The sequence below is a fragment of the Acinonyx jubatus genome, chromosome B2, assembly GCF_027475565.1.
Source record: "Acinonyx jubatus isolate Ajub_Pintada_27869175 chromosome B2, VMU_Ajub_asm_v1.0, whole genome shotgun sequence".
NCBI classification, from domain to species: domain Eukaryota; kingdom Metazoa; phylum Chordata; class Mammalia; order Carnivora; family Felidae; genus Acinonyx; species Acinonyx jubatus.
In genome coordinates, this window is record NC_069385.1 from 36,684,200 (window position 1) to 36,707,465 (window position 23,266).

At 36.1% G+C, this 23,266-nt stretch overlaps 1 protein-coding gene and 1 pseudogene across 1 annotated transcript; both read right to left on the reverse strand.

Annotated features, from left to right (window-relative positions):
* Positions 1 to 1,167: 1,167 nt before the first annotated feature.
* On the reverse strand, positions 1,168 to 22,112 carry LOC106976799 (protein LEG1 homolog). The gene is made up of 6 exons (XM_053221920.1): positions 21,815 to 22,112; positions 19,825 to 19,911; positions 18,129 to 18,313; positions 17,104 to 17,204; positions 10,763 to 11,001; positions 1,168 to 1,933 (listed from the first exon to the last, which is right to left on the reverse strand). Exons 1-6 carry the CDS (start codon positions 22,110 to 22,112, stop codon positions 1,806 to 1,808), a joined length of 1,038 nt encoding a protein of 345 aa, XP_053077895.1. The 3' UTR covers positions 1,168 to 1,805.
* Positions 4,819 to 5,613, reverse strand: LOC106976802 (ORM1-like protein 1; annotated as a pseudogene).
* Positions 22,113 to 23,266: the final 1,154 nt, after the last annotated feature.

Genomic DNA, 23,266 nt, shown 5'->3' on the forward strand with positions numbered 1-23,266 from the left:
GTGATCAGATTGGATAGCAGCAGTTCCTGGCTTATTCTGATTTTGTCTTCCTGAAATTTATTATGCTCTTTGACTGTCAGGTAATTTCTACCCTTTCCTTCAAGTATCCATAGTATACGCCTGTGGCTTTCATATTAAAACAAAACTCTGTTTTTGGCACTTGAAACCTCCACCAATTCCTTCTTATTTTTTAAACCATTATTTTTTTTCATTTATTCATCCAAATCAGACTATATTTGAGTGCTTACTAAAACTGCTCTCCTGGGTCCCAGGGATGCAGCAGTATAGAAAATAAAGCTCTACTATCATGGAGCTCCCACACCAGCATAGGAAGGCAGGCAAGAAACAAAGAAACTTATACAACATTTGATGGGTGGAGATGAGTGATAGGAAGAAAAAAATTAAGCAGGATTAAAAAAAAATAGAGATTGTTGAGTGGGCACAAATTTATACAAAGAAGTCTGAGACTATTCTAACATTGGAAAAAGACCAGCAGGAAGTGTAGAGGTGAAGCAGGCAGTGATTTGGGGTAAGAACGTTCTTTACAGAAGGGAAACAATGCTCCAAAAATCATAAGTCATGGGTGTGCTTGTAGCGTCTGAGGAAGAGCAAGGAGGCAGGTATGAAAGGGGAGAGTGGAAGGAGAGCTGAGCAGAGGGAGTGAGGAATCCAGATCCTGCTGGCTGGGCTGTGTGAGCCACATGTGGGTTTTGCTCTGGGAGAGGCAGCAAGCAATTTCAAGCTTGAGCAGAGGAGAAACATGATCTGACTTATAATGGAAAGATCCCTCCAGTCATGATGTGGACATTACTTACATCAGAAAGAGAGCAAAGGTAATAAGCGTTTCTATTTGCCGCAGTCAGAGGGTGGATCTAGTGTGTGGATGAGGCCCTGGGAAACCTGCACATGCAAGCTTCCGTATAGCCCTGGAAACCACCGGAAGTCACCTCCTCCCGACCAGAGTAGTGTCTCTCCTAGAAGAGAGCAACAGGGATAAACTTGACCCTTAAGCAATCATTATCAAGTGAGGATCAAAGGAGGGGAAACTTAATGTGTAATTGCTATAAAATTGTAGTCAGTGAAAACACACACACAAAAATTACAAACCGGGTACATATTCTGCCAGTTCCGTTTAATGAGTTTTAAAAATTTTAGCTGACTGTCGGTATTTAATTTTAAAATGTTCTGGATTTTGGTCATAAATCAGCAAGACATATTGCTCTAAATTTCATGAAATTGGGTTACATAGGATAACAACAAAAGAGGCATATAAATTTAATGTCTGTTTATTGATTCACAGTGATTTATGATTCCTTAATATAATTTTCTTTACAGCCAAAATATTTTAAGTATTGATAAATTTAAAAATCAAGAATTATTAATTGAGCACAATCATCATAGCATTAATTTAAATTATTTTATTTATTTTATTTTTTTTTTAATGTTGATTTATTTTTGAGACAGAGGGAGACAGAGCGCAAGTGGGGGAGCGGCAGAGAGAGAGGCAGACACAGAATCTGAAACAGGCTCCAGGCTCTGAGCTGTCAGCACAAAGCCCGACTCGGGGCTCAAACTCACAGACCCTGAGATCATGACCTGAGCCGAAGTCGGACGCTTAACCGACTGAGCTACCCAAGTGCCCTGCATTAATTTAAATTTAAAGTTAGAATTCATAGATAAAATCCTAACAAAGGAGCACAAATCAAAAATATCAGAAATAAGAAAACTGTATGGTTATGATCACATTAAAATTTTGAAATTACTGTTTCTCAACAAATTAGAATTGTTCATTTTTAGTTCATTAATTAAATATTAGGAATATACCGAAATTTTGGATTAAAGATTTCAAGAATTATTTCAAAAAGCTCTAGAACTTCCTTTCTTGCATCCTGTGTCTTCATTAAAAATTTCCATCCAGTCAATGACAATAAACCTGGAAAATATATAAAATTATCACATGTAAATTTAAGTTTATCCCCAATTATTGAAATGTTTATTTTAAGGAAAATTCTATGTATTTTTGCATATAAAAATTATATGCTCATTATATGATAACACACACATGAAGTTTTCAAATTTACAATTTATTGACCAACTCTTCATATAAAAATCAATAAGAAATGTAAATAATCAGAAAACTAGGAAAAGTACACAAACATGTTAAAAGAGTTGAACTTTGCAACAGTGAAGTAGCATTTTCTACATAACAAGCTAACATAAGTTATAGAAATTGCTATAAGACAATGGGTTAGAGAAAATAAGAAATGTTATTCAGTTTTGTGACAAAAATGTAAACTCCTGAAAATTATTTTAAGTGCCACTGAACAATATATGACTCATTGATTTTAGTTCATTTTCTCTCTACAAATTTATTGGTAAAATCATAAATTATACCAAGAAAAATATACATATCATGCCATTGTTGCATTATTGTCAATAGCTTATAACAGAAAATAAAGCCTAGAGTTATAGTTAATTAATTAAATGAAACATTACATATCCTTTAAACAGAATGTTTGGATCAATATGTCCTGATATCAAAAGAGCTTCAAGAAAATTTTTTAGTAAAAAACATAGTGCAGGGGCACCCAGGTGGCTCATTCAGTTAAGCTTCTGACCCTTGATTTTGGCTCAGGTCATAATCTCAGGGCTCTTGAGTTCGAGCCCCTCATGGGGCTCAGTACAGACAGCGAGGAGCCTGCTTGGGATTCTCTCTCTCTCTCTCTCTCTCTCTCTCTCTCTCTCTCTCTCTTTCCCCCTCTTTTGCTGCCCTTCCCACTCTCTCTCTCTCTCTTAAAAAACAAAAAAAAAGGGTAGGGCAGAGCAGTTTGATTTCATTTGTGCAAACAACACAAGTTTTATTTATTCATATTGTTTTATATATAAATGAATTCCAGAAATTGCACCACCTCTGAAAATTGGGCAAAGGGCCAAGATATATAAATGAAGTGGTGAACAAGATGACTTTTATTTTTATTTAATGTGTTGATACACTTAGACTTTTAGACTTTTTAATTTGAATATATTGTACACACTTTAAAATAAATTAGTAAAAGTCGCAGCAATTAAAATGCTTTTTAAATAGAGAAAAAATAAGTTAGCATTTTAAAAACAATTTTTGAAGAGAAGAAATATTTCAAGTTATATCTGTTAACATATGAGAGGTAGTGGTTTGAAAGTGTCCTGAGTACTTGGTCCCAGGTCTACCTCTATTTTCTTCCTACACTCTTTGGTGATGGGAGGGAGGATAATGCTTAATTTCTGTGAAGAGCTATTCTCAGAAACATCTTTTTCTCGTTTCCACGGAGATGGAGCATGTTACTTGATTGGTGGGTGAGAGCATTTGGTTCATGTTTCTCAGCTGGCTAGAGCTAACCTATTATAAAGTCTCAAGACCCAGGGATAGCTTTTTTCTTTCTTTTTTTTTTTTTTTTTTCTATTTAAACTAGTGAGGAAATTGGGCTACTTTGAAATCTTCAGATTTGATTAATATTCAGTCAACACACCCAACAAGAAAGCAAAGGGCTGATGCTAGATTTCAGCCTTATCTAGAGTATAGATTTCAGTATATAGGAGGATGATGTGTTAAGGAGAAAGAGCACAGGCTTTAAAATAATGTGCCAGAATGCAAATTTACTGTCTCATTTACCAGCTAGTGAATTATTTAAACTTACAAAACCTCTGTTTCTTTACTGGCAAAATATTGGCAATAATGTTTTTTGACACCACAGAAAAATGTTATTAAAATATAGATTCTGGTTACTTTAAAATGCATGGGAAAAGACAAAGATACAAAGGCATTATCATACAACTGGTTTCTAAACTCAATACTGTTGAAATACCAACCAATGATAATTACCCCCAAAAGTCAGCCTATTGAAACAGATTTTTAAGTTGGTCTATAAACTCTCTTCGGTGTTTGTTTACAAATGTTACTAGGTTTTTCTGTTTCATCTCAGATCAGAATTTGTTTTTTTGACATATTTACTTCTCTAAGTAAATAAATACTTACTTCTCAAAATATGTAGTTATTTCTTAGAGTTAATGTCAACAACTATGAGAAGCTTCTCTAAGTGAAGAATTCAACATGATTGCGGCTTTGGAAATAGTTACCACTTTGGCTTACCTGCACCAAGACCCATATGGGGAACGGCAAATATTAATAGGAAAAATACAGAGGTGGAAAGCAGGAAGGACTAAGAAAAGATGTTTTCTTTTACTGGGGACCTGCTATAAAAGACTCCAATTATTTACTTTGGTGCTGTTTCTGAAGAAATGGTTTCTGCCAGACCACAGTCTGCTACATAGTTGTTCATTTTATTTCCTTTTCTAAAAAATGGCAGACTTTAACAATTCAGTTGATCAACCAAATAAGCAGAGGCCTTTAAATTACCATATACTTTAACTGAATGAAATAAATTGTTTTCCTACCTGGTTTAGCAACGTTGTGTCTGGAAAAGCAGCAAAATCCACTTTGCTCCAAAATTAGAAGGTGGATTCGGAGGCTGTTCATAAGATGCCTGGTGTCTTCTAATGCCAGTCACGGAAGTGATCTTCATGAACTCAGTAACTTAATAAATGTAAAAATGACCTCCTCTATCAATACAATGTTGAGCCAGCAAAACCAACAAAGGTAGGGATTGCATAAAACAAGGGAATACATTTCCTCTTAGATAATAAAAGGGGAATATGTATGGTAATGAAATCAATCTATAATAAACTTGTAAAGGGATGATTCTGGTTTACATGTAAGTTTACCTAAATTGCCCATGTGTAAATGATTGGAAATTTTCTTCTTCTAACATAATCCCATTCATTATAAACTAAGTTGGTCTTAGTTTCTTATAAATCTCACATTTCCTTGAATTTATCTAGTACACCCTCACTTTATAGCCATTTAATTTATAAGCTGGGCCTGCCCAGCCTGACTATAAAGCTTCTCTTCAGAAAGATCCCAGATGCATTCAACAGAGGCCTCTTCCAGTAAAAATCTGCACTTTATAACAGTACACGAAAGAACACCAACCAGCCCTACAATATAAAAATCTTCGATTTCACATTATCACAGAAACAGTGCAATTTACTAACCATTCCTTCCTTACAGAAAACTCAGTAGCTCTAAAAATTTTTGTTCTGTTTCAAAACATTTCAATACTCCTTAATTCCAAAGATCCAAACACCGTGTAACTTTGGCATTCTTGGAATCAGCAACTCAGGAGAGAGGCTGTGTGTAGGATGAAGTGAGTTGGATCATACATTGACAGAGACTTGCCAGATAATATAGAATTATTGAAAAAAACTGTGCGAAACTTCTGTGAAGGTTTAAATTGCACTCCACAGTCCAGGTGTTTCCAACGAATCAGGGAACACCTTGCTTTTACCTTTGTCGGGATTTCAAAAGGCACTCTTTTTACTGCATCCAAAAAACCCATACATCCTGAGAGTATGTATAATATTTGTTAAGGTGCAAACAACAGAAACAATGAAGAAGGGAATACTGAGGACGACAATGTGAAGCAAGCCAGCTCCCGATGCGTATGTCGGCCACATGCCCTGGCTGTTCATTATACAGGTACTTGCATCCACCTCACTGTGGGCAACTCCAACATTCATGTTTGTCCCTCTGCTCCACTCTGGGCCGCTGGCTGAGAGCAGGACCAGGTCCATAGCAACAGGGTCTCTTCAAGGACGAATGCCAGTGCTCAACCCCAGTCTTGGCAATAATATTTTTGTGAAAGTATTGTAGTGATATTTATATATGGTAATGAAAAAAAGCACCTGACACAATTTCAGGCACATGGTGGGTGTTTAATACATAGGAGTTCCTTTCTACATGTTAACCTCTTAACTTTATATCACACCCATTGTGTACTTTTAGTTTAATGCAATAGATTATCAGATTTGAAGTTTAGTAAGTTTTTAAAATTGAGATATAATTGGCATATAACATTGTATTAGTTGTGGGTGTACAACATAATTAATTTTTCATTCATTTGCATATGGTGTAAGATAATTGTCCAATTTCATTCTTTTGCAGGTGGCTGTCCAGTTCTCTCAGCCACTTGTTTAAGAGAATGTCCTTTCACTGTTACATATTCTTGGCTCCTTTGTTGTAAATTAACTGATCATATATGTATGGGTTTATTTCTGGGCTCTCTATTCTGCTCCATTGATCTATATGTCGGTCTTTATACCAGTACTCTTCTGTTTTGCTAACTACAGCTTTATAATGTAGCTTGAATTCTGTACGGGATATGCCTCCACCTTTATTCTTCTTTTACAAGATTGCTTTGGCTATGCAGATAAGTTTTCTTCCCTTTCTCTCTATCTTCTATTTTCTCAGACCTTGTAACACAAAGATTGGTCCACTTGATGTTGTGCCATAAATATCTTTAAGCTATCTTCATCATTTTTCATTCTTCTTTCTTTTTGCTCTTCTCATTGGATAAAATCCACTGCCTTGTACTCAAGTTCCTGATTCTGTCTTCCAGTTCATCCAGACTGCAGTTGAATCTCTCTATTAATTTTTTAGCTCTGTTATTATATTTTCCAGGTCAATGATGTCCGCTTGGTACTTTCTTATATTTTATATTTCCTTGTTGAAATTTTTATTTTGTTCATGAACTCTTTTCCTGACACCAGAGAGCATCTTTATGACCATTATTTTGAACTCTTTACCAGGAAAATCACTTATGTCCATTTTATTAAAGTCTCTTTATGAAGTTTTATGTTGTTATTTTGTTTGGAACATACTCCTCTGTTTCCTCATTTTCCTTGCCTTTCTGTGATGGTTTCTGTGGGTTAGATAAAATAGTCACCTCTTCCAGTTTTGAAAAAGTGGCCTCTGTGTAAAAGATAAATCTTATTCAACTCTGCCCTCACTCTTGGTTGTCTCTCAATCCTTTGTGATTGTCCAAGCAGCTTTCTTTGTTCTTAATGGCCCCTAGTAGTTGAAGGTGTGCCAAGACCTGTCAGTGTCCCAAAGAGGCGGAACTCAGTCAGCATCTAGATGCCAGATGATTTTAAACTAGATCCTCAGGTAGCAGCTTTTGTTTGCTACAGTCCTACAGAACCCATGAATTTAAGCCCTATCGGCCATCAGAGCCACACATCAAGGGGTACCCTCTGGAGGACAACTGAAGAAAACATGACACCATAGGTGTGCACAATTTCTTTCCAGGAGATATCTCCACCTTGAAATGAGACAGAGAGAGAGTGACAACAGTGCACCTACCATGCCCTCGGTTTCTAGAGAGTATTGTAGTATTAAATTAGAAGACTGCCCCTCAGTTCATAGATATTAAAATGAATAAATAAGCCTCTTTCATGAAAAGATTGGATATGTTTCAGTTTGCTTCATCTGCTCTGCACCCTTGGGAATTTGCCACAGTGAGTCTGCACAAGCCCTTTAAGAACTGTTCTTACTTGGCTATAGCCTCCTGGATCTTGTGGATACAAGCCCTGTTGGCTTTCAAAGCTAGATGCTTTGGGCACCCATCTCTCTCACATGGAAGTCTTAGACATTGATGTGCTAGATGTGGGATTCCAAAGCCAGCACTCCTTAAGGAGAAGCTGGGAATTGTGAGATCCCTCCCGATTGTGTGTCACCTCACCAAGGCTGGGGTTCATGGCAAAATTGTGTCTCAGCCTCTCTTTCTTGCTTCATTGTGGATTTTTCTCTCATTTTTTCAAAGGGTAAGAGTCACTTAGCTAGCTTCTGGATTTCTGTCAGGTGAATTGTTCTGTATGTAGTTGTAGATTGGGTGTATCCATGAAAGGAGGTAAGTTCAGGAGCCTCCTATGTCATCATCTGCACTGAAGCTTCAGAGATGCCCAAGCTCATTTCTTCCCCCCTCTTTGTACATCATACTTCAGCCACCAATTGTCCTCATTTGAAGAAAGGAGGAGGTAGTGACCATTGCAGCAGAAGAGTGGGGAGTAACGACCTTCTTGGTCAGGTTGGAGGCAGCAAAAGGGGTGGCTGACCTCAGCCTTGAATCTTAAAATTTAATAAGTTTTTAAACCATTTTAAATTATATTAACATGAATCATCAGTGTTTGACAGTTTTGAATCTTCATTCAGTCTTCATTCCTTATTTTAAACATCACCCATGGGGGAAAAGTAATAAAATCTAGGCAAGCTTTTTTTCTTACTAATTTATACCTAATAATATTTTCAACTTTAATATGAGCTTTACTCTTAGAATATGTATAGTCAAGGATTAAAACTTATGCCACTATAGACAAAGAGATGGTTCAGAATTTTACATAATTAAAACTGAAAAACTCCATGCCAATTCTTACCATGAGCAAAAGTGTTAAATAGCTAAATTGAAGTCTGAAAAGGTTAATTTTATTTTGTAGATTAAATTTAATGAGGCGACCTGGGTGGTTTAGTCAGTTAAGCATCTGGCTCTTAATTTCAGCTCAGGTCATGATCTCATCGTTCAGTTTGTGAGATCAAGTCCCATGTCTGACTCTGCTGCGACAGTGCAGAGCCTGCTTGGGGTTCTCTGTCTCCCTCTCTGTCTCTGTCACTCCCCAGCTCATGTGCATGCGCAGGCATGCCTATGCACGCACTCTGTCTTTCTCAAAATAAATAAATAAACTTAAAAAATATTAATGAATTTTGCTAAGGTTTCTTGTAGCAAACACTTCTGGAGACTAAAAAGTAGCTAAATGACACTTTGAAACTTGACTGCAAATGTATACATATATTTCTATTGAAGATGAATTTAAAATGCTTATTGTTGAATTTGTTTTTCACTAATGCTTTGTTTTCAGTACATCTGCTTTCCCCATCCTCTGCTTATTTGAAAACTCCAAGACCTTTGATACTGTGATTGAATTCTGAGGGTCACTGGGAGCATGGAGAGCAAGAAGGACGACTAGATGATAGTGAATGCCTTGTTATACAACATCTATGCAATTATACTATGAGTGCTCACCAATTTTTCACCAGTAGTTTTTAACATTTCTTTCTTCTGAAAGCAATTCAAAACTGCCTGATCTATCCAAAGCCAAATTTCAGTTAAACCGAATCTTGGAATAAAATCTTGTAGTGTGGTACTTTCAAGCTTTAAATTAAATAACTACCAACTCCCCCACTCAGTTCTTTGCCTTGTACATCTTAAGAGGAGAGATCCAGTTTATACAACCCAGATCTACAATGCAATTTTACCATCTGATACTTTGGCAGAGATGGGCAGGTGACTACCAAAATTCATGCTTCTCCTTTCATGGTGCTTAGTTCTTGGACAACAGTTTAATTCCCTATCCCACTTGCTTCTCCAAACACTATAGCATCTTGCTACTGATGGGGTGTAAATGACATAGAAGGCTGGGATTGGAACAACCACAGATGGAAGGAGCCTTAGTCCTCTACTGATTGTGTAAAGGGAAGCTACCATTGCTGAGAATATTGCAGGAAACATTACTGCAGCAAGAAGAAACTGCAATTGCATGAAGGCCTTCCTTAAATGTTTGGGTTTATTTTTTACTCTAACTAATGCAAGTAAGTTTTCAAAAACATATATTTCATGTATTTATGTTTACTCTGCTTTTATATCTTTCAGATTCTTTGAAGGGATTTAAAGCTAGTAATGTTTTAATTATGTTTTAAGCTTGGTTCACTGCATAAGAGCATATCTGCGAAATTGAGATGATGTGGTTATTCAAATGTATAATTATGGATTCTTTCTATTTTTTGCTTTGATAGGAGACCCTATAGCTGAGGAGCTGCAGCAGAATACCTCATCCGTGACTGGTAAGGCCAGATGAAGAGAGCTCACATAAGTCAATTTGCTAGTTTTTCCCATTAAATCATTGAAGATTTTCTTTTGAGATTTGTTTATTTTTCTAAATTTAAGAGCAACAGAAGCACTTGGGTGGCTCAGTGGGTGGGGAGTCCGACTTCAGCTCAGGTCATGATCTCATGGTTGATGGGTTGCAGCCCTGCATTGGGCTCTGTGCTGACAGCTCAGAGCCTGGAGCCTGCTTCGCATTCTGTGTCTCTCTCTCTCCTTGTCCCTCCCCCGTTCTCGTTCTCTCTCTCTCTCTCTCTCTCTCTCTCTCTCAAAAGTAAATAAATAAACTTTTAAAAATATTTCAAAAGAAAGAAAGAAAGAAAGAAAGAAAGAAAGAGAAAGAAAGAAAGAAAAAGAAAGAAAGAAGAAAGAAAGAAAAGACCAGGGGCGCCTGGGTGACTAAATTGGTTAAGCATCCAACTTGGCTCAGTCGGTTAAGTGTCTGACTTAGGACATGACTCAAGTCATGATCTCATGGCTTGTGAGTTCGAGCCCCGTGACAGGCTCTGTGCTGACAGCTCAGAGCCTAGAGTCTGCTTCATATTCTGTGTCTCCCTCTCTTTGTGCCCTTCCCCTGTTCGTGCTGTGTCTCTCTGTCTCTCTCTTTCTCTCAAAAATAAATGAACATTAAAAAAATTAAAAATAAAAAAGACCAACATATAAGGGTTTTAAAAAGGGAATACTATCACAACAGCAGCAAAGGAATGTATCTCGGTTTGTAGATGAAAAGTGGACTTGAAGTAGCCTGGTGGCCTTATGAGTCAATAAAGATGCATAAGAAAAGACAGTCCTTGATTGGAAGGACCAAAAAGTGTGGAATGAACACCCATAGGTAATCATGACTTTCTTTAAGAGTATGTGTTATAACGACATTTATATCTGATAAAATCATTATATCTTCCTTTATTCAATGAAAATATTAGTTTTCTTCAAGCTTTTGTTTTTAAGGGCCTTACCTGAAGAGTTATCCAATCTGGGAAGAAAACTTAGAACAAGCAGGACAGTGTTTTGAAAGTCAGTAAAGTCGCTGATGAAAGGGGCTCTATCCCTGTTAACAAGCATCCGTGGTGGCAGGCCTTTCTGGAATTCATGTGTAATAATCAAAGTTGTAGGAAAGAGGGATGCAGCCAAGTATTCCACAGCCACACACCAATTTCTTCCAAAGTCTGCTTCTGGTTTAGAATAATACTCCAGCCTAAGAGACAAGTGGAAACATGTACAATTATAATTAGTCCACTCAGAATTTCAGCCTCATTGTTTTTTTTTCTGGTTTTAAGTTTTTATTTAAATTCTGATTAGTTAACATATAGTGTAATATTGGTTTCAGGAGTAGAATTTAGTGATTCATCACTCACATATAACACCCAGTGCTCATCACAAGTGCCGTCCTTAATACCCATCATCCATTTAGCCCACCTCCCACCCACCTCTTCTCCAGCAACCCTCAGTTTGTTCTCCATAGTTAGGAGTCTCTTATGGTTTGCTTCCCTCTCTTTTTTTCCCTTTCCCCTATGTTCACCTGTTTTGTTTCTTAAACTCCACATATGAGTGAAATCATATGGTATTTGTCTTTCTTTGACTGACTTATTTTGTTTAGCATAATATGTTGTAGCTCCATCCGTGTCTTTGTAAGTGGCAAGATTTCATTCTTTTTTATGACTAATATTCTGGTGTGTGTGTGTGTGTGTGTGTGTGTGTGTGTGTGCATGCCACATCTTCTTTATCCATTAATCAGTCAGTGCAAATTTGGGCTCTTTCCATAATTTGACTAAAGATCATCTTCTGCCAATAAACTGATAATGTAGTTCTTAGTTTTAGCATGTGATGGCTTGGGGCACCTGGGTGGCTCAGTTAGTTAAGCATCCGACTTCAGTTCAGGTCATGATCTCACGGCTTGTGAGTTCGAGCCCCACCTTAGACTCTGTACTGACAGCTCAAAGCCTGGAGCCTGCTTCAGAGTCTGTCTCTGTCTCTCTCTGCCCCTCCCCTGCTCATTTTCTCTCTCTCTCTCTCTCTCATATAAATAAACATAAAAAATTTAGAATGTGATGTTTTGAGCTCCTACCTTTGAAGATATGAATATAGGTAATTAAAATTTTGAACTTGCAAAGGACCATTTCATCAATTGTTTATATTTTATTTTGAATTTTTATCTCTTTTAACCAAACATTTTACACTTATAATTGAATATCATATAATGATCAGATAGATGTTAGATCATGACTAAGTAATACTCTTTAGAAATGTGCAGATAAAAATAAAAAGTTTGCTAGACTGAGATTCTTTTGCAACACTATTGATTTCCTGAAATGAGGAGGCCCCTGAAACATTGAGCATCCTAGAAAAGGTGACGTCTGATTTTCTAAATACATGGATTTTTCTCCTACTGGAGAAAGTATGCTAGGAAGCCAAACTCTCTCACCTAATTGGGGAACACATTATTACAGTAGAAAAGTTAAGAGGGTAGTAAATAGTTTTAACTCAAGACTCCCGTCCTCAATAGCTGTCTAAGTATAGTGAACAACTTGAACTTTGTTCTTTTAACAGAATCATTCCCCCTGTCTATTCCTTGCTTTGTTGTCTACACCTGTCTACACCTACATTCTCTTTCAAATCACATTAGATTTCACCTCCTTCACAAAGTTTCCTCTTCCTGTGTAGTCCCAAAGCACCATTTCATTCATTTATTTGAAAGCTATTTTCCCATTAAACTATTCTCTAATTTCTCTGTTTCCACAGCACATATGTAAGGACCATTAAATAGATAATGCTTGCATTATGTTTGTCAATGTTCAGTAAACCATAACATAACCCAGAGGAGAAAATTTCCTGTATGTGGCTCCCATGCTCATGGGCTCCTCTCTGTCTCCAACACCCAAAAGTAGAAGAGTGGGTTCAGTGCATCCTTGGTGAAAGAAGATCTTGGTTTGGATTTGCAGGTGACTACTTTTACTCACATGACACCTGACTGTGAAATAAGGATAAAAATAAGTATAAATCCATAAGGATTTTGAGCAGTGGCCACAAGGCCCTAGGAACAGTGGATTAAATAAACTGCACAGGAGTCAGAAACACTAGGAAGGAGGTGAGGGTACCAATTCAAGACACAGAGGCATATAAGCAGAAGTGAAATTAAGTGGAAGCCTTTCAAATGATACAATTGAATGTGTTATTGGACAATTTATCTAAGAAGTCAGTTAAGATGTAGTGAAGTAAAAAATTAAAATACACCTTAAAAGGCCCATTTTCATTTAAAATACAGATATGCATGCACCAGCCAATCTTAGGATTCAAGACCACAGAGTTTTGAGTATATGTAGACAATACAGAGGTCAGTATTGTTTCATGTATATAAAAACCCTAATATATTCTTTTGCCTAAAAAAGTAACACATGAGATTTGAAGGAAGTGCCCCAGTGTATAATAGATTGTGAACATGGCCCCAATTTTTCAAAACTCTTCATCTCTGTTTTTTGGTATATTTTTCCAGTGCCCCTTCTCTGCTACATTGGGAGGAGGTGGGAAGGAAAGAAGCATCACTCTCTGACTCCAGCTCAGTCAAAGGATTTGGTTTGGCCAATAAGATATTAATCAACTTGACAGTATAAGTTTTGCAATACGTTTTTGCAAGTTGGTTTCTCTCTTTTGCCATTCTGCCATCACTATGGGAAACACTCAAGTTTGCGTGCTGGAGAACGAGAGACGCGTGGAGCGGAGCAGAGCTTCTCCATTCATCCCTGTGATTCTGATCAAAATCTAATAATATGATGTGAGCCCAGAAAAAATCAGCAGACCTGCCAGCTGAATCTCAAACATGTGAAGAATAAACACTGCTATATGACATTGAGGTTTAATAGTTATCAACTGTGCTACATTCTTGTGGAAAAAAACTAAACAAAATACAGGACAACACACCTAGTAAATTGTAGACTTTCAACAGCAAAAGTGAAGCTAAAATTTAATGGAGATATGCTTTCAAAAATCTTAAGTATTACCAGCCTAGATCTCTGTAATTGCCCAAAGCCTCAGTCAAAACTCATGATAGAATAAGAGTATTTTAAGAATGCAAATAATTTCTCATAGAACAACAGTTCTGAATTGACTGGTGTATAAGTCCTAACAAACAAAGTAATCCAGGAAATAGATGTGGGAAACTGGAAATGGGTGATTCAACACACACACACACACACACACACACACACACACATACACACACACACACAAGAGATAAAAGGAATCCAGTACAGTTATTAGAGACCTAAGAATCATATCTGACCACCTAGGCAGAGTAGAGCAAGTCAACAGTTCTGAAGGAAACCTCTTCAAGAAGAAGAAATTGATATAATCCTGGATGCTTTTGAACATCTTGAGAAGAAACTTCCTTGGTTTGGCAATTTGAAGTAATTAGTGTTGGGTACAATAGAAAAAGGATCAACTCTAAAGGGAATAAGATAACAAGAAAAAAGAAATACTATCAGTTAAGTACATGTGATGTGAATAGTAATTAATAGTCAAAACAATGTAACCATCGAACACAGACCTAACCCAAACCACTAAACAATTATACAGAGAAAGTGAGAAGTAGGAAGAATTTTTGTGGAGTGAGGGTAAGGGGAATGAGGTGGTAATTTTCTATGGTCATGAATAAAAGGATAATACCTAAATCTTCAAATAAGGAAATGTTTTAGAACTTTTCATTTTTAGAAATATAGTACCAAATACCAAAGTAACCAGTGGTTATGGTGTTATTCTCCCTAGATACAGCTGTTTCATTTCTGTATGTATTTTTGGTGGGCAAGATGACAAAACTTCATAAAACCAATTGACTCCTTAAATCATTGACATATAAGAAGTGTATAATATACAAACTAAAAATAATCCAAAACAAAAAATAAGAGAGAACAGCTGAATTCAATATATAAAATAAAGAAGGAAGGAAGGAAGGAAGGGAGGGAGGAAGAAGGAAGGAAGGAAGGAAGGAAGGAAGGAAGGAAGGAAGGAAGGAAGGGAGAGAGGATGTCTGACAAATTCCGAAAGTAGCCTTAGCAACAGCTGCAGGAAAACTCTAAGGACTATCCACTGCTCTAACTCCTAGGATAGGGAGGTGCTGATCATACACACCTTCCTGCTAACCTACCTAAGAGGAATGGAGAAAAGGCATGAATGATATTTTGTTCACTTAGGTGTTCCCCTGTATGACTCATGCCTCCCAAGGATTTAAAGATTCTTCATAAAAGAAGTAAATATTATATTTTATTTCTGCTTCATTATACATTGAAAAGGTGGAAGCATATTTTTTTCTTGTTTAATAGCTTTTAATATCTTTTCAGAAGGGAAGAAGCACTTTGGTAGTTATTGACCTCGTAAAACTAGGCCACATACATTGCAGGCAGTATAGTTTACACGTAAGAGGATGAGCTATTGAGTCACAAGAAATTTAAATACTAGCTCTGCCATTCACTAGCTGTAAGATTTTAAGCAAGTTACTAAACAGCTCAACCACATACTCATGATCCAGAAAAAGGAGGTATTTTGAAGTGAGATATTACATTAAGATACTTAGTGAAATTTCTTTTACTTATTGTACTTGAGAAATAGTAACTATTAAAAAAATTCATTTAAGAGAGTCATTTGTTGACATCTAAATAGAAGGTCAAGTAAGAAGGAGAGAATTTTAGAGAATAAAAAGAGTTAATGAAAACAATTTTCTTAGTATAATTAATGAGGAAAGTGCTTCTAATACTATCCAAAAAAAATTCAGGTAATATGCTTGTGATCAAAATACTCATATAAATATTTAAAGTTATTCATATTATTCACCAAAAAATTCATATGCTCTATGATCTTGAAGCAGCTTTTAAATAAAGTTGGCCTGTTAAAAATATGATATTCTTTCAAATATAGTTCCATTACGTAAACAGCAATAAATACAATAAGTTAAAATGTCTGAGACCACAAGAGACAGGAAATATACCTATAAGAAAAAAATTCCTATGATCTTGAATTTTAACTAAAGTCCTTTTATGTTTCAATAGGCACAAAGTTGCATTCTATAGTGATTTATCCTTGTGTATGAACTGAAACACCTATAAATTTAAAAAGTAATCTAGAAAGATGACTTTTGCTATCAGTCACATCTTGAGGTTGGCAATCCCAGCCTGAAATCCTTGTCTGATCATCTCATTCCTATTTCCTGTCATAAGAATAGAAAAGCAGTTGAGTTACAACTTTTGTGGTGGCTGCAGCCTGAAATCCTATCACTGATAATGCCAAGGGAGAAAATTCCATTGTCCAATTTAATACCCAGTTTTTGAAGCCATACCAATAGGTAAAGGAGGAAATCTGCTACTTAGGTGATTCATTTACCTTTACTGCATGATGGAATCAGTGGGAGAGACAACCATGAAATAAGAGGTCCTCACACATTCCTTCCTGGATTAACCAGTCTACTTACACAATACCAAGGACCCTGATTTTTTTTTTGTTCCTGTTTTTTACCATATCCAGATTTCTCCCCACTATCTCACTCAAAGTGGTTGATTTCACCCCCAGATAGTGTCCACTTTGGGGTGTTTCTGTGAGAGTGTTTTTGAAACTTCCATTTTGAAATCAGTTGACAGAGTAAAACATATTTCCCTTCATAATGTGAATAGGCCTCATCCAATCAGCTGAAGGCATGAATAGAACAAAACATTGACCTTCCCTAGAGTAAAAGAGAATTCTTCTGGCTGATGGCCTTTCAAGGGGAACATAGGCTCCTTCTGGTTCTATAGCTGCTGTCAACCTTTGAACTTGAACTGGGAATCATTCACAAGTAAACACAAATCATTCTTACACTTTCACATCTAGGTGTATAATAACCTCTAGATGTATATGTGCAGTGGCTTAATAATCTTTTAAGCTATCTTGTGAGCTAACCCTGATGGTAGTTGATCTTGTTCCCTAATTATGTACCTACCATATTATGTGTCTGTGGTCAAAATAATGAAGATAATTTCTTTTCTTTTTTTATGTAGAGAAATTGGTTGTATGTTTTATTTTGTTTAATTGGCTAGTTGTTTCATTAGTTATTGGTTGATTAGTGCGAGATTTTTTTCTCAAAATTTTGCCCTTTTCTTCATAAAACATATTTTTAGTCTAATCACTCTAAAATATTTAGGCCTCATCATTAAAGTACCCAATGGCTAAAATTGTTTAATAAGAAGATTGACAACCACTTTAGAAGAGTAAAAAGGCATAAATAAGGCAAAAAATCATTCGCCATATTAAATAGAAATGATTTGGGATCCATTCTTACCTATCTTCAAATATTTTGCCAGCATTTTCCAGGGTTGAGGCATGTGCAGCCCACAAGTACTTCAATAGGTCTTCAAAGCTACTGGAAGGATACTGTAAATGCTGTAGCAGAGGAGAAACTTTTTTGTATTTAAGAAAATATAACAATTCTTCTCCCTACAATTTCATCTTACTCCCATATATAATTTAGAAATATTCTACATGAGGAATTTTGTTTCTAAGAATTTTGGAAGATTTCAGTGACTAATACTCCATAGAGTATAATAAATATCTATTACAAATAGTAATATTGAATGCATCTATAAGACATGAACTACAACAATTTTCCTGAGAGTCAGTATTTTATACTGGTCAAGAGGATTTTGTTTTTGGATTGTTGTTTGTTTTTCTGCTATCACAGTAGAAATTACCACAAAATTTTAAGATTAAGAAAAAGGGGAAATTTTTATTAGAATATTTAATTCAATCATATCTAAAAAGGTGAACTAATAATCTATAGAACTAGTGAATTTATCTTTTCATTGTGGATCTAAGCCTACATCTATGTTTAATCGGTTTGTATTTTGCTCATTGAATATTTGGTTTTGATTGCCACATAATTACTTAGTTCTACCAATATATGATCATTTGTTAATTCCGTTGAAATAAGTTAATTGACTGCTCTGAAAACCAACTCCATAACTGTATTTCTCCCAAGGGTTAACCCTTGATTGGCATGAAGTTTCAGTTAACCAGAATCATCTTTTCATTCAGTAAGATATCTTTTGTGCTCTCACATTTATGTATAATTTATTTGAAACGTGTGGATAGACTTCGTGTTAATACTGTATTGGTTCGGAGGGTATTAATGACCTGTAGTGCCCTGTTGCAATATTATAATACAATTTGCATAATAATTTACATTTTTATACCTAAGAAAATATTATATAATGCACACAAATAAACCTAGACAAAAAGCATTATACAAAAAAGGACATTCTCTTACCACCTCCTAAGAAAAGAAATTATAAAATTTAAAACAGCAACCTGGTAAAAGGCATTCCACTTGCTCATTATTTCAGGAAAGGATGACTGACAACTAGAAACATTAAGACAGAAATTTGTCTGATCCTTGGGTGGTGGCAAAAGCATGACTTCGTCTGATGATATCCCCATTATGCCAGAATCAACCGCAGCAAGGAAGGGTAATGCACATAGAAAGTAATTCATATCTGTAGGAGCAAAATACTTATTATTACCACAAGCACTAACAAAAGGTGATAGACAATATTTTTAAGTAATCTGTAAATGAATAAGCAAAACTTCACAGATCCAGAAAGCTAAAAGTTAATCACTAGCAAAAAGAAAAAAAATTGAAAATCCCCCTAAGGATCACCTACATAATTAAACATGTTTTTGTTAATAACCCTACAATCAAAAATAAACAGAGACTCATGCAGTTGCCTTTAATATTTTAAATACAATTAATCTTGATATTTAATATTAATTTAATACTATTCAATATTCTTTTTTTTAAAAACATTAAGTAAAAAAAGGAAGAAAGTTATCTACTTGTGCACAGAATGATACACCTCTAACTGAGGTTTTATCATAAAATGTAATTTTTTTCTAAAACATTTTAATGTGAGTATAGTGTTGACATTTTGTGCTTTGTATTTAGCCAAGTTTAATGTGCAACCATGGTATCACAAAGTCTTTGTTTTTAGGTCTTAAAGCAAACATCTTGGATAAATGTTGACAATGAATCTTTGGATAATTAAATTGACAAATGAATGGAGGTTTTTTTTTATTTCTTTCTACATATAACCTACTCCAGCAGATTTAGACATTATAATTTGGATGGCTATAAAGCTTACACTGATTCTCACTGGTGATGCAGAACATTTTTTATCATAGACACTCATTAATGAATGTAGTTCTCTGCCCCAGTGGAGCAGCTGATACTCCAAACTACTAAATCAATCTAAGAATAAAGAAGCCTGAATTCTAGTGCTGGGGCCACGACTACTTGCGTGTCTTTGCAAAGAACAAGTCGGTGCTGTATTAGAAAAATATGTAAAGGTGTATGTAATGTGTGTCACTCTAAGAAAGTGAAACTTAATATATTCTTGTTTCTAGTTATTGGGAAATACATCTAAGAAATTGTGTATAAATTAATTGTATTACTAAAGCACAAAATAGAATGAAAGAATTAAAAAATACCTTCTAATTATTTTACTATTAAATATCTGGTTGGAATTATATTCATAACAAATAAATAATTATCTGGTTGAAGCCTTAGATTACTCATTTGATAAATTGATTTGTGGTAGATCACTCTGACATGTTTACGGTTTAAAAGTTAAACACATTTGGTTTGAGCAAAATGAGAAAAAGCCTTATTTCCTTCTTCCCTCATTTCTCATCCTTCCTCATTCTGGAGACTCCCTCTCACTCATGGGATCTCCCACCTCACTTGCCAGTGCTGGGCTTTCAGGAGCTGTGGTCCTTTGCAGATCCTTGTTTTAGTCCTTCTATTAAAGGTGAACATGTCTTAAGAAATCATTATTGACATTATTGCTGTTAAATTCTAGAATGTGGCCTAAGGGCCACAAGGTACATGATGAAATAGATTCCTTCTTACAAAAGAATAGTATTGTTTGGTCTCTGTCCCTAAGATTTTAGGTTGAATACTTTCCTTGGGGGAAGGTTATTACCTGTTTTGCCATTTAAATGAACCTACCAGCCCACCAACTGTCCACAGAGATACACAAAAGATCTCCAGATTCATAGCCACAGTCTTTCCTTCGTCTGGGATCAGCTAATCTTCCTAGAAAAGAGAGGGTGCAGGGATTATTTATTATATGCTAGTGTTAATTCTTGAATATCAATAAATATTTTGCTTTCATTTTGTCTCTTTCTTTTTCGTTGATCTTCAACGACTCTCTCCTGCTCACTCCCGCATTCTTTTCCTTTTCCTGTCCCTTTCTTAAACACACACACACACACACACACACCCTACCCTCAATCACATGTTCCTACACCATGCTGTTTCCAGGTCTGTCCTTTGGCTTAATATTAGAATAGAATGGACCTAAACATTGGTATTTTTTTAACTGGGCATTTATTTTCAATATACAACCAAGCCTGAGAAACACTTCATTAGTTCATTCTTTTATTTCCTAGTAGATTTCATTTCTATTTCCGCAGTAAAATTTCATCCAGATTTCAAGTCTGTTTAAATTCATTTTTTCCTGATTACTCCCGCTGACTCCACTATGCCCCTTGTTTTGCACTTTTAACTTTTATCCAAAAGCTGTTGTTCATTATGGAAAGAGCCTAAGTGTCCATCAACTGACAAATGAATAAAGAAAATGTGGTTTATATATATAATGGAATACTATTTGGCAATGAGAAAGAATGAAATCTGGCCATTTGTAGCAATGTGGATGGAACCGAAGGGTATTATGCTAAGTGAAATAAGTCAGGCAGAGAAAGACAGATACCATATGTTTTCACTCATATGTGGATCCTGAGAAACTTAACAGAAGTTAAGGGGAGGGGAAGGAGGGAAAAAAAAGTTACAGAGAGGGAAGGAGGCAAACCATAAGAGACTCTTAAATATTGAGAACAAAAGCTGTTGTTCATTGTTTTCCATTTAATTTCTACTATCTTTTCCTGTTTCAATTGTGTTGTGAATTGTCTGAAAGTACTTATTCACACCCCACCTCCCCATCGTTGTAGCAAATACTGGATACTTACAAGCTCATCAATGGATGAGTTTAGTCAGGCTTGGTCCTGAGGTGCAAATGCAGTGAAAGAATAAAAAGGGCATTAAACTACCAGCCCGTTTAGACTTCTCTCCCCTGAGGCCGGCCTGCCTCCCATAGTAGACGTTATGTTAGTGATGTCTCCTGGGCCAGGGTTGCTTTGACCCCAAGGAAAGCTAGATGAACAAGAGTAGCTTTGGGTCTCAGGACATTTCCTGACAAAGATGGATGATTTACCAACCTCAGTGGCTCCTGAATATGACCACTGCTAAGACCTAAGGTAAACTGTTATCTCCCTGTATTTTTTCCCATCGGAATAAAACAAATTTCTTTATTGGTGCTGTTAACTGTATGGAGCAGGCAGGAGACACCACTCTCTTTTATGAGCTTCTTCTTTCAGACACAACAAAAATGTCTTTTTAATTTGTGAACCCTTGGCCCACAACATATCTCCTAATTAAACACGAGAATGTATCTTCAGGAGGAATCAATCATTTGCAGAGAAATATCCTCATGAATGAGACGTCACACCCTGTCTATATGTCCTTTCTTCATGTAGAGGTAATCACAATTGGAACTTTAAAAAATGCAAGTTAATTTGACCTCGCCTTCTGTTTTTAATGTATAGCCTTTTGGCTGCTTTGTTCATCTACGTGCTTAGGATGGTATCTGGCACCTCGCGGAATTTCAATAAATACTTGTAGAATATTCAATAGATTTGATATGAAGTCTTTTTTTTTTAATCTGCAACTATACCTTATTCCTCACTGTGGTTTCTAGTCAAAACAGAAAACACATAAAAGAAGGATTTATGGAGAAGAAGTAGAGAAATATGATTATGAGGGGAACAGAGGAAAGAGAAAAGAATCAATTTTCAAAAACATGGTATGGTGTATACGGAGTCCTATTTCCCACATGGTTATATTGGTAGATCATTAGGATGAAAACAAGAGTCATTCTTACCTGTTCTAAATTGCCAGCCATTCTGGAGAGGTAATCCCCATAAAATATTTTGTTCATTGTCTGGTACAAAGTTTTCAAAATAACTGGCTGTCTTGTTCACTAGGATTTTATACATCCCCATTCTCTCCGAGTATACCCAGGGATCGATAATGTACTTTCCATTCTCTACCCTGTAGTCACTGAACTGACCAGGACTCTTCAACCACAGTGGGGGATACAGATCTGAGAAGTCAGATCCTGCTAAAGAAACACAAAAGAAATAAACTAGTACCCCGGCCCAAGGAGGAAGGAAAGCCATTGCTCCAAAGCTTCAGATTGAGTTGTGACAAGACTTTTATAGGGAAATGGAGGAATGATTTTTTTTTTTTTTTTTTTTAGTGCAGGACAGTCTTCCTGGAATAAAAGCTATGTTATTCTCTCTCATTTATGGCAAGGTATGCTGTGTGACTAAGTTCTGTCCAATTGATAGGAAGCCAAAATGTGATGTTGCAACTTTCAGGAAACCTACTTAAATGACAGTTTGTCCTTTCTTATTTGTTCTTTCTTCCTTCTGCTGGCTGGGATAACTTGATGCTGACAAACCCTCTTAGATTATGAAGTAGCAAGAAGGGTGGCAGAACAATAACATAGAAGAACCTAGGTCTCTGACATTCACAGAGCTCTAGACTACCTACTTTCTGACTACTTTTGCTAAAGTAAAAATGAAATTTCATCTTCTACAAGACAATTCTTTTTTGGCAGGATTTGTTGCTACCTGGAGAACCTAATCTGAACTGACACTCTAATTATGTCTTTTGGTATCTCTCTTCCTCATTTTCCTTCCTTAACAGTACTGTAGAAATAGTGTTACATACTCCTAAATCCACCACTTATCACTGTTTCGAGTTATTTGCAGTTTGTGTAAGAGAAAATTTGGATAAGATTATTGAGAAGAAATTTTGTATTTGAATTTGAAGCACAAGCACTAAAGCAATTCAGTGTATGTTTGTGTTTGAGGCACATGCATACATGCAATAATACAAATTCCAAAAGATCAATATGAGATGAGTGCTAACATCCTAATTTATAATACGGACACCGAGGCTGATCAGGTTCAAGGCACTGACCCAAAGTCACGGGATGCAGATGGAAAAACCTGATCCCAGGTGTGCCTGAGGTTAAAGCCAGGGATTTTGTAGACTATGCTATACAATGCCACAAAATAATAATGCAAATAGTATTATAGAAAAAAAAAGTATTTATTTAGGAAAAAGATTGTGTTTAAACAACTCAGCATTTTATTCATGTCAAGGCATTTGTCAGGATTCTTTGCCTATAATGCTGATCGAAGGTAGAGGGGTGCCCAGATGGCTTGATCGGTTAAGTGTCTGACTTTGGCTCCGGTCATGATCTTGTGGTTCACGAGTTCGAGCCCTGCGTTCAGCTCTGTGCTGACTGCTCAGAGCCTGGAGC

Coding starts and splice junctions, on each gene's coding strand:
- LOC106976799 (XM_053221920.1), bottom strand. CDS start 22,112: ATGGCTTTCCTTCCTCCTTGGGCCGGGGTACTAGTTTATTTCTTTTGT. Junction 18,314..19,824: donor TGTGGACAGTTGGTGGGCTG/GTAGGTTCATTT, acceptor TTGCTCCTACAG/ATATGAATTACTTTCTATGT. Junction 11,002..17,103: donor GGCAAAATATTTGAAGATAG/GTAAGAATGGAT, acceptor CTTGTCTCTTAG/GCTGGAGTATTATTCTAAAC.